General features: G+C 43.2%; 1 protein-coding gene across 1 annotated transcript in view; it reads left to right on the forward strand.

Moving 5' to 3' along the window:
• LOC135514116 (bone morphogenetic protein 1-like) overlaps nt 1-9,261 on the forward strand; it is a 50,883-nt gene extending 41,622 nt beyond the window's left edge. The window contains exons 9-20 of the mRNA XM_064937338.1: nt 309-411; nt 578-694; nt 1,065-1,210; nt 2,062-2,257; nt 2,520-2,645; nt 3,525-3,685; nt 3,859-4,039; nt 5,587-5,712; nt 5,966-6,093; nt 6,516-6,729; nt 6,872-7,122; nt 7,991-9,261. Of these exons, the coding sequence (XP_064793410.1) occupies nt 309-411; nt 578-694; nt 1,065-1,210; nt 2,062-2,257; nt 2,520-2,645; nt 3,525-3,685; nt 3,859-4,039; nt 5,587-5,712; nt 5,966-6,093; nt 6,516-6,729; nt 6,872-7,122; nt 7,991-8,125 (1,884 nt within the window). The 3' untranslated portion in view covers nt 8,126-9,261. The remainder of the gene's footprint in view (nt 1-308; nt 412-577; nt 695-1,064; nt 1,211-2,061; nt 2,258-2,519; nt 2,646-3,524; nt 3,686-3,858; nt 4,040-5,586; nt 5,713-5,965; nt 6,094-6,515; nt 6,730-6,871; nt 7,123-7,990) is intronic.
• Nucleotides 9,262-12,276: the final 3,015 nt, after the last annotated feature.

The raw sequence follows: 12,276 nt of genomic DNA on the forward strand, positions 1-12,276 counted from the left end.
AAAGACAAACCCTTGAATGACTAGGTGTGTCTAAACTTTTGAATGGTACTGTATTTATGTTTTATTGTCACATACGCTGGATAGATGCAGGAAAATAAGTTGTTTTACAGGTTCAGCTGTAGTAGTACCACACCCCTGGAGCAAATTAGGGTTAAGTGTCTTGCTCAAGGGCACGTAGGAAGATTATTTTTCACCTTGTCAGCTCAGTTATTCGAACCAGCAACCTTTCGATTACTGGCCTAACACTAACTGCTAGGCTAGCTGCCGCACTGTACCAGGTCTGTAACCATGCTCTCTTGGTTTTTAAGATCATCCTGAACTTCACCTCCATGGATCTGTACAGGAGTCACCTGTGCTGGTACGACCATGTCGAGATCAGAGATGGATACTCCAGGAAAGCCCCTCTGAAAGGTCAGGATTTATTAGAAGAAAGATATAGTTCCATACGTGCACTACACTACGGTACAGTGATGCTGAAAATAAACTTAATATAATAAGTTTGTCTGGACAAAAAAGTAGTTCTAGAGTCTGATAAGGTGGTCTGGTGTGTGTGTGTGTGTGTGTGTGTGTGTTCCAGGTCGTTTCTGTGGGGATAAGCTGCCTGAACCAATCATCTCCACTGACAGCCGGTTGTGGATCGAGTTCCGCAGTAGCAGTAACTGGGTGGGGAAGGGCTTCTCCGCTGTGTATGAAGGTAAGGTCAGAGCCGGAGCCCAATCCCCAGCAGACCCATAACAACACAGCTCAGCTGACTGACTGGGCACCTGGGTCACAGACTGAACAACGTGCCTGAAAACAGCTCAGTGATTCTGTCAAATCTCCACATCTGGCTGCCTCCATGCTAATGGGTAGAGCACGTTATTCTGCATTAATCAGATTTTGGTCCGAGGTGATTTTCAGCTCAACATTATATCCAGACCTTAGAGCATGATGTATTTAATATAGGAATCATTTTTAATAATCAACATTGTGATGAAACAAAACACAATACCCCTTGAGAGAAATGTGGTGATGATGAGGATGATAGATAACGATGACATCACTGCATGTTCTCTTACATTCAGCCATCTGTGGAGGGGAGGTGAAGAAGGATAATGGACAGATCCAGTCTCCTAACTACCCAGACGACTATCGTCCCAACAAAGTGTGCATATGGAAGATCAGTGTTTCTCAGGGCTACCACGTCGGCCTGACCTTCCAGTCCTTTGAGGTAAGAGATACGAGCCTCTTTGTTATTTTCATGCCCTCCACATCCAGTAGCACATTTTTACACAGTCTACACAGACTGCGAAACATACCATGACATTAGGGGTCTCCATTTTTTTCATGGGACTGATTTGTTAAAATTGTATTTATGTGGCATGATGTTATTTTCATCTGATCGTCAAACAAATAACTTCAAAAAGTAGGCCACCTGCACACTTTCGTCCACTGCAAAATAATTACAGCACTGTGCACCCGCGATTGATGAAGGGAATCTGTTGCAAAATACCCCAATTTGTTATTAGGCCCACTCTTGTAGCCTGAATTAATTGATGCGTCTTGCTGACAAATTGACATTTTTTGTAAAAAGAAAAGTCGGGACACCTGAAAAGGGGCTGAACTATGGCTGTGTCTGTCCCAAGCTCATCGGCAAGGTAAACTTTTGAGGGCCCAGTTAGAACAATGTTGCAAGTTTGCTAGCGATAGCTCAAGACAGAGGCAGAGTGAAGAAATGAATGTGATTGAAAGAACCTGAACCAACTGAAACCAGTTTAAACCATGACAGAGAGATGGGGGTGTTCGTTGAATTTGGAATAAGCTTTTATTTGTATATTTACCCCTGTAGCAGTACACAATTGCGTTGTAAACAAATAGGAGACTGGTTAAATTAGCCCCCCCAAAGTTAGACTTTTGTTACATTTAGCAGCACTCATCTCTCATTCAGGGGGGCCCCCTAACTCCCCCAACCCGCTTTCTAATTTGCATACTGCCACTACATCCATATCCTCTGCAACCTTTGATTATGAAAATGACTTGAAGTTCTACTAACCCTGTCCCTTTGTCTCCTATTCTCCTTAGATTGAGAGGCATGACAGCTGTGCCTATGACTACCTGGAGGTGAGGGATGGGAACTCAGACAACAGCCCACTGCTGGGACGCTTCTGTGGCTACGACAAGCCAGATGACATCAAGACCAGTTCCAACCAGCTGTGGATGAAGTTTGTGTCTGATGGCTCTGTCAACAAGGCTGGTTTCGCAGCCAACTTTTTCAAAGGTCAGATCTCAAGGGTTTGGACTATAGAAAAGAACATGATGGCATATACCCTCGTTGTAGAAATTACCAGCGTGATTTCCATAGTAATACATTTCTCAGCAGCATGTCAAATTGAGTAATTTGAGAGTAATTCCGTCATGATTGATTTAGTTAAATTATGTTTATTTCAGGATAGTTAAATTGCAGCATTCATCATTTGTGACCTGTAGGCTGTTGAGATGCGAGGCCATGTAAAGGTAACATGTTGTTGTTGTGGTTGTAGAGATGGACGAGTGCTCCAAGCCCGACAATGGTCGCTGTGAGCAACGCTGTGTCAACACACTGGGCAGCTACAAGTGTGCCTGTGACCCGGGCTACGAGCTGGCTGCCGACAAGCGCAGCTGTGAGGGTGAGTACAGCAGAATGCTGCCCAGAGCCTGCTCAATAATGTCTTCTCTACTGCAGGTCACATAGTAATGCAGTTCACTGCTGTTATTTAATCACTACCACCCAAACACACCAAGTCCAATTGCCCAACATAGTAGCTAGAAAACATACCGCCAGAGATTTGTCATTGGATTGTCATTTGGATTTCTGCCACCAAATGGGGTTGTAATTTGATGCACTCACCCGACCAAAATTCAATCCAACATCACAGGTAATCAGTGCACAACGCAAGTGTTAAAAACATCCTAATTTGAACCAGACAGAAGTGCTGATGCAGTGGTTTATAGCTTCACCTTTTCATTGCTCTTTTCTTTTTACCAAACCTGACCACTGTCTGCCTCTAGAGGAGGAGGCCTGCTATTACATGTTCCTCAAACATTGAGTAATTATCGAGCTTAACCCTTTTGGATTACATACATTTCTGCATGTTTAAGTTTTTGGTGAAAATAAAGTAGGGTGTCTGTTATAACATTATCCTCAATGGTTTATTAATACCCAGCTTAACCTTTTTGGATGACATGCATTGTGTTTTTAAGCTTTTTGGGGATAAAACCCTACCACCCTTTTCATTAATACGACAGAACATGATATTGCGTAACTGTCAAGCCTGTCGGAGACCAACAGCAGTAGGTTGCTTGTGAAAACTGCAGGTCAGCCAATTGTGTTGACCTTTATTGACCGATATGGGTAATAAAAATTAGATGGATGTTTTGCACAAATTGTTAGTGATACACATTTTTATAAACACCATTATATCGTTATAACCATATATAACCATAAGTTTAAGCACATCTTAACCATTGTCCTGGTCTTCTCTCCTCTCCTCTGTCTGTCTGTGTAGCTGCCTGTGGAGGTTTCATCACCAAGCTGAACGGCTCCATCACCAGTCCAGGCTGGCCTAGAGAGTACCCCCCCAATAAGAACTGTATCTGGCAGCTGGTGGCGCCCACACAGTACCGAATCACCCTGCTTTTTGACGTCTTTGAGACTGAGGGCAATGACGTGAGTACCGGGGTTGTTATGACTGAGCACGGGTTGGTTTGTTCTACCCCCACGGGCCTTAGTGGTGTCATCATGAAGCTGTCCTCCTGTCTGTCATAGAGTACAGACTGTTTGTAATATATTCCTGTGCATCGTATTTAATTGTTGTAATGACCTGCTGTTTCTCTGTCCAGGTGTGTAAATATGACTATGTGGAGGTGCGCAGTGGGCTTTCTGCAGACTCAAGGCTACATGGGAAGTTCTGTGGAGCAGAGAAACCCGAGGCCATCACCTCTCAGTACAACAACATGCGCATTGAATTTAAGTCAGACAATACCGTCTCCAAGAAGGGATTCAAAGCTCAGTTCTTCTCAGGTGAGCCTTTGACACTGTGTGTGTGTGTCTTTCCCTCCAAGAGTCTGTTTCTGTGTGTACATTGGCTTGCGAAAGTATTCACCCCCCCTTGCCATTTTTCCTATTTTGTTGCCTTACAACCTGGAATTAAAATAGATTTTTGGGGGGTTTGTATCATTTGATTTACACAACATGCCTACCACTTTGAAGATGCAAAATATTTTTTCTTGTAAAACACGAGAAATAACACACAAAAACAGAACATGAGTGTGCATAACTATTCACCCGCCCAAAGTCAATACTTTGTAGAGCCACCTTTTGCAGCAATTACAGTTGCAAGTCTCTTGGGGTATGTCTCTATAAGCTTGGCACATCTAGCCACTGGGATTTTTTTCCCATTCTTCAAGGCAAAACTGCTCCAGCTCCTTCAAGTTAGATGAGTTCCACTGGTGTACAGCAATCTTTAAGTCATACCACAGATTCTCAGTTGGATTGAGGTCTGGGCTTTGACTAGGCCATTCCAAGACATTTAAATGTTTCCCCTTAAACCACTCAAGTGTTGCTTAAGCAGTATGCTTAGGGTCATTGTTCTGCTGGAAGGTGAACCTCCATCCCAGTCTCAAATCTCTGGAAGACTGAAACAGGTTTCCCTCAAGAATTTCCCTGTATTTAGCGCCATCCTTCAATTCTAACCAGTGTCTCAGACCCTGCCGATGAAAAACATCCTCGGGGTGATGAGAGGTGTTGGGTTTGCACCATACATAGCATTTTCCTTCATGGCCAAAAAGTTCAAATTTAGTCTCATCTGACCATAGTACCTTCTTCCATATGTTTGGGGAGTCTCCCACATGCCTTTTGGCGATCACCAAACGTGTTGTTCTTATTTTTTTCTTTAATCAATGGCTTTTTTTGGCCACTCCTCCATAAAGCCCAGCTCTGTGGAGTGTAAGGCTTAAAGTGGTCCTATGGACAGATACTCCAATCTCCTCTGTGGAGCTTTGCAGCTCATTCAAGGTTACCTTTGGTCCCTTTGTTGTCTCTCTGATTAATGCCCTCCTTGCCTGGTCTGGAAATTTTGGTGGGCGGCCCTCTCTTGGTAGGTTTGTTGTGGTGACATATTATATAAATTTTTTAATAATGAATTTAATGGTGATCTGTGGGATGTTCAAAGTTTCTGATGTTTTTTATAACCCAGCCCTGACCTGTACCTCTCCACAACTTTGTCCCTGACCTGTTTGGAGAGCTCCTTGGTCTTCATGGTGCTGCTTTGTGGTGTTGCAGACTCTGGGGCCACGTACCCCTTTTCTGTTTTTGTATTTTTTGAAACAATATTTATATGTATAACAACATTGTATATGTCCATTACATGAAATCCAAATAAAAATCGATTTAAATTACAAGTTGTAATGCAACAAATAGGAAAAATGCCAAGGCGGATGAATACTTTTGCAAGGCACTGAATGAGTGAAGGTTCATCAATTTGACACCACAAGTGTGCTTGAGTGCTTATGGCAGTGTGGTAGTGTGTGAGAAACGTTCATCAAGGTAGTGTCCCTTTATGTCCCCAGACAAAGACGAGTGCTCGAAAGAGAATGGAGGCTGCCAGCATGAGTGTGTCAACACCTTCGGGAGCTACAGCTGTCAGTGCCGCAGTGGCTTTATGCTGCACGAGAACAAACACGACTGCAAAGAAGGTACCAATCGGCCACCTGCACACTGAAACTGAGACCCACTGGCACATTGATTCTGGGTTCATTTATTTTATGCGGGTTGGAGCTCTAGAGGTTATATTTAGGGGGATGACTTCCTATTGCAATGAGTGGGGGTGAATGAGGAAACACTACCATGTGCCAAGAACAACAGCCCCTGAGTGGGGTTTGGACATTATCTTGTGTGGAGCAGTGATGATACAGGAGAATGATGCTAACTTTGGATGTGTTTTTGCAGCCGGCTGTGATCACGTTGTGAACAGTGTGACTGGCACCATCACAAGCCCCAATTGGCCAGATAAATACCCCAGCAAGAAGGCATGCACTTGGGCGCTCTCCACCACTGCAGGCCATCGCATCAAAATCGTATGTGTCCCCCTCCAACTCTCTAACATACAGATTGCATGTGTGTGGCTCTTGGTATGCTTGTGTTTGCGGGAAGGGGGGTTTGAATGTACTGTGGAAATCATTGAGGACTTTATACTGTACTGTACTGAGCATCACAGCCTCTGTTGACAATGCCCTAAGCATGAATGGCTCCCCCTTCTGTCACATTCATACCATTTGTCTTCATCCATGGCATGCTGTGCATATCTCAGCTTTTTGAATATAGTTAACTGGGCTCAGCCAATGAAAAGTGATTGTATGTGTCTTCATTCCAATGGGTTTCTAAAGGTTATTCCGCCAATAGGGAACCATTTGTATTTCATACTCTAGCTCGTGTAAAATATACCTGCAATCCTCTTTCCCTATTTGATCTCATTCTCTCCCTTCATGCTTTGTCTCAGGCCTTCAATGAGATCGACATGGAGGCCCATCTGGAGTGCGCCTACGACCACATCGAGATCTACGACGGGCGTGACGGCAAAGCCCCCAGTCTGGGTCGCTTCTGTGGCACTAAGGAGCCTCCTCCCATCATGTCCAGCGCCAACAAGATGTTCATCCGCTTCTTCTCTGATAACTCTGTCCAGAAGAAGGGCTTTGAGGCATCCCACACAGCAGGTATATTACCGCCAACACAACTTAGACTCACAACTTAGAGCCCACTGTATGGCTAGATTTATGGCACTGGCTTCTCCTCAAAGGTTATTGGTTAGTTCCTTCTGAGTGATATCTATGGATGTTTTTTTGTTATTATCTCCAGAGTGTGGAGGTCGTCTTAAGGCTGAGGTCAAGACCAAAGACCTGTACTCCCATGCTCAGTTTGGGGACAATAACTACCCCGGTGCGTCTGACTGCCAGTGGGTGATCGCTGCTGAGAAAGGCTACGGGGTGGAGCTCATCTTCCAGACCTTTGAGATTGAGGAGGAGGCAGACTGTGGCTATGACTACATGGAGCTCTTTGATGGTGTCGATACCAAGTCCCCAAGGCTGGGACGCTACTGTGGCTCTGGGGTAAACTCACTGATAGTCTCATCTATTGAAGGACTTTTTCTGCCCAACAGTATTAGTAGCACCAGCGATGTACTGTCATAATATTGGTATTCTCTCTTTCAGGTCTAGCTTTGTTGAACCAGCTGTGTAAAAACAACACTTTCAGAGATTGTGTAAAATTAGCTCTGCAGTTGAAAAATAACCTTTCACACTGTGTCTGTGTTTGAGTGTGTTAAAGTTGTCAAGATTACTACTCCGCTCTCCGGCTTTAATCACTTTGTTAAAGTTGATGTGTTCCACCGGGTTGGAGTATATTGCTTCAGTAGCAGCTGAGCTTGATAAGAGCGGACCCTGGCTGGCTTGTGAAAGGCTGTCATGGTCTCCAGCATTGAGCTGTAACCGAACCAATCAGCTGACGCTGAGGCTGAGGCTACAGTAGGTGGGGGGGGGCTGAAACAATGAGGCCACTGGGGAGTTGAAGCGTTAAATCCGTAGGTCAAGGAACAGCTTGATTTAATTTAACACACATCAGTAATAAGCCTGTGTCTCTACTCTACTGATGCCTGGTCCTGTAAATCAGTGCAAGCAGGAGCTGGAGGACATATAATGCTCACAGTACCAAGTGGGCCACTTCCTCCAACAAGCCCTTTTTTTAGACATATTGGACTAAACTGGAAACAGACTGTAAAGTAAGGTGGAAAGCTCATTATATGATTTTTATTGGAGAATAAGGGGCAGTTGTTCACTCCAACAGCCCTCCCCTCCCTTACCCTACAGCCCCCTCAGTCTGGATCTATGAGATGTCATTTGGTTTTAATTGAAGTGCAGTCGGAGTGCCAGAAGGCGACAGCGGTTAACTTCATCTGCATTTTCTCCTCTGTTCCCCCAGCCTCCTGAGGAGATCTACTCTGCCGGCGACTCCGTTGTAATCAAGTTCCGCTCTGATGACACCATCAACAAGAAGGGCTTCCACGTGCGCTACACCAGCACCAAGTTTCAGGACACACTGCACTCGCGCAAGTGACCAGCGGGGGCCGGAAAGGGCCGGGTGGGGAAGAGGGGCAAGTGGAGGGGCCCCCAGGGGAGGCGACAGCCTGACACTCGGAAACCTTCGGCCACCAAGATCATTCAGAAACGACAGAACAGCCGCAAGACCACCAACCGCACCTCAACTCCAAGGGGCTCCAGCTTCCTACAGACTGGGAGGAGTAAAGCCATTCTGCAGTAGACCTTGTTTTTACCTTTTTTTTAATGGTTATGATTGGGGCGGGTGGGTGGATAGCCGTTTAGGTGGATTCAGGGGGAGAATTTTCTACCCCCAGGTTTTTTTTGGTTCTTTTTTTTATTTTCTATGCCTCCTAATGAGAGCGAAATGAACAACAGTGGATTCTCAGGACCTGTAGGAAGGCAGGCATCAGCCAGACAGATCCCTGCTTTTGTCAGGCCAGCCCCCCCCCCACGCCAGGAGGGAAGGAGGCGAGGAGAGAAAAGGAGGGGGAGGAGACCGGAGGAAGTTCCAGAGGGATTCACCAACCTCAACCTTCCAGCCAAACTCCTCCAGAATACTAGAGCTCCTCTCCTCCTCACATTCCCACCCATATTGTTCAAGGATTCCAGTCAATAAGAGGATTGGAGGGATGCCCTTGACTTGAGGTTTTAATACTGTATGTCTGAGAATTGCATGTAATTACAAGAAGAGAGAAGGAAACTGTAGGGTGACAACACCAGCATTTGTAATTGGCATTGTTCTGGCAACCAGTGCAAGATTCTCGCTATTACCATTAATAAGGAAATTAAAGAAGCAGTTATCTTATTAAAGGACTAATACATGAAATGTGGCCTATGTCTTCTGGTTGGTAATTGCTTGCCCATTGAGGGGCTATTGCTGTATCTCTATGTGTAATTGTAATGTGTATGATTATTCAAAGGGACATGACATGCTTTCCTCAACTCAAATCATCAGTAAGCACTTTACAGTGAATTGTTCAAAAATCATGAACTAACGATTTTTTTGTAAAATGCAATGCAAGTTCATTTATTTTTTATGCATTTTATCACTTTTATTCCCTGATTTTATTTTCATTGCACCATTTGGTTTCTCAGGCGTGCTTGAGAGCTATTTGTACCCTGTAACATGGGGTAATAAAGATATGGGTTCTGTTTCAGTGTTCATGTACAGTTTTAATGTGCAGCATTTTCTCTCCCTAGACTAAAACTCTCCATAAATAGTGCAATCTCCAGGGGCAGGCCAGAGCCCTTTATTGTGACAGAAGGGTCTGGTGCAGGCGAGTCTGAGTAGTCATTGTCATAGCAACACCTTCACAATATATTCATCTGTTTATGGTGGGGCTCTGCTGAATTCCATGTATTATGATGTGTTGGTATTGTGCAGCGAGAATGATGTTGAATACATGTCAATTACTGTTATCCCACTCTCTTTTTGGGTTCTTTTTAATTTGACTGAAAATGCCAGCTGTCACTTAATGTCTTTGCATCTATAGCCAATCAATGCAGATGTTCAGCATGGTTGGTTTTGAAAGAACCAATGGATGCGCTTGTGCTAGCAAACTAAATTGTGTGTGTGTGTGTATGCTCCTGTGTCATTTAAGCTGTGTTTTTACCCTATTCTGTTTAGGTGAGAGCCCTGGGCACTGTAGAGGCAGAGAATGCTTTCACAAGACTGATTATTTTCTAATAGCCTGAAGCACATAGGTCTGAGACTGCCAAGCTCCATAAACCAATGAAGGCCAAGAATGTTCAGGTATTCAATCACACAACACCACCCCCCACAAAAAAAGCAACAACATTTAATCTTCCTAAATTATTTCCTATGTTTAGTTTGAGTTTGACTAATGTTGACCTGTGAACATATCCAATAACCTCTGACAATGGTTCAGCCACCATTTTGCTCTGTAAAATACTGCCTTATTATTCATGTCGCATGAGTGAAGATGGTATCAAGCAATCGTCCTCGGGGTGGCACCAAACAGTGAATTCACACTAGCTGTGCTCACTGGAAACCAAATCTGTACATCTAAGAGTAAAATATAGCATAGGTGGTCTTTGTGCATTTTAAAATGTGATCATTTGAATAGTATTTCTTGATTTGTTTTTTCTTGCTTGGCAGGTAGGACATGGTTTTGTACAATAATTAAAAAATGAAATATTCTGTAGCTAAACTGCAAATTGATTTGGAATAATTAATTTAACTAGATATTATGTGCTCTGCCATGGTTGATGCACAGTAATTGCAAATGATGAAATCCCAATAGTGTTGTCCCTGTATACAGTGTTGGCAGAATCTCCAAGCACAGACATCCAATATATATACTAATTCCATATTTGAACATAAGCTGGCAGACTGCTGATGTGTGATTTTAGTCATCAGACAATAAGGCTTGTGTCAATAACAGTTCTGTGTTCACCTAATGGCTGACATGAAACATTCATTACACTCATTGCAATTCATTATTAATCCAGAGATATTTGTCATGAATTATTAACTGTCACTAGAGGAGACATGTCAAGCTCTCCTAGCTCTCACATTGGCTGAGTGTCACACTAAGCTGATTATGACATCTCTCTTAGTATCCCTGCTCTCCTGAAACATTGTGTTACCAAGCTAAATCAGAGGCAGGGGGGGGGGGGACGCAAGGACACACACCACTAAACCCACTCGATTGTTCAGCTGTAGAGAGAAGTACTTGCAATCAAATACTACCAAAATAACATCTCTGTTTGGTAGTTTGCCCTTCAAGAACATCTATAAATGCTTAGAGTTAGTGGGTAGTGCTGTTGAAATGTGTGATTTAAAACAGATGGCTCATTCAAAGGTTATATGCCAACATTAGCCTATATAATTTCAATTATCAATCTTTTAAAATTAACTTTGAAATGCAGTGAAAGAAAATAACCACTTTCAAGAACATCCTTCTAAAGATATCTGCTTTATTTAATATTAACAGCAATACACACATATAACAAGACTGGTTACAGTTACATCAAGTAACTCCCTTTAAAACCATTATTGTGTCACAAAAATTAACCAATGTGTTTGACCTTGTCTGCAGGGCAGGAGAGAGCCTTTGCGTTGGTGTATAAAACAGTGCTCTCTACTAGCCTGAAAGCAGTAGAGGGAGCCGAGTGAGTTATAGTAAGTACCACCAAGTGCTTTGCAAAGAGCATTGATTGCCTTCACCTGAGAGGCTCACAAGTGATCATGTTATTATTATTATCTTAGGGTTGAGTCATTCAAACAGCCAATGTGTGAGCAGTTGGTAGAGGTTTGTGTATTGTAGGTAGGCGGACAGGAAAGGGGTAAAGGAAAGCATACAAGCCTACTATTGATATAAAAGCACATGGGAAAAATACATTTTTTAACACTCATCAAGGAAAGAACATGTTTTAAGATGTACTGTGCCATAGAAGAGAGAAACCTTCACCACTCACATTTTTCTATGTTTACAATTTTCCCATTTACAATCTGCAGTGCAGGAAGATAGGGTACCTCTTACCTCAGAGAGAAATGCACAGTACATTTGAACCACAATGACAGGTTAGCATTTCTTGTTGTTGCATTTTGTTCAGGTAGGTGTGGCTTCTCCTTAATGTCCTTGTCTGCTGTTGAAGTTGAATTACTCCTGGCTGTGGCATTGTTCTTGGACTTGCAATTTCCTTTCCTCCAAGGTGCTCCTCAAATCACTGCTCTATTTGCACAGTATGTTGCAGCGTTTAAAGAGTGTGTTAGTAGTCACAAGATACAAGAAATCCCTTTCCAAATGTGTGTTAGCAGCATAGATACTTACACATTAAGCTACATCTCACACTACATCTAAGATGCACATATATAAAACGGACAAGAGTCAGAGTACAGTAGGGATTCATATTTTCTCGAAAATCTACCAAGTTTAAATACCGGGAATAATTCATATTTATCCCGATAGTCCCATACAGCAAAAATCGGAAATGCATTTAAAGCGTTTAAAACCAAGATATGGTCACTATTCCAGGGTTCTCTCCAAATAAGAAGGTCGCTGTGCCACCTCATCACTTGGCTGCATGCGCCAATATGTACAGATTTCAGAGAAAATTAAACATATATTCAGCAATAATATGATTGCTCGCCAGTGCACTTCAGCAGTAGGATATCTCGAGACAGCGCGCACTCTGAGTACA

Source organism: Oncorhynchus masou, chromosome 25 (assembly GCF_036934945.1).
Source record: "Oncorhynchus masou masou isolate Uvic2021 chromosome 25, UVic_Omas_1.1, whole genome shotgun sequence".
Taxonomy (NCBI): Eukaryota; Metazoa; Chordata; class Actinopteri; order Salmoniformes; family Salmonidae; genus Oncorhynchus; species Oncorhynchus masou.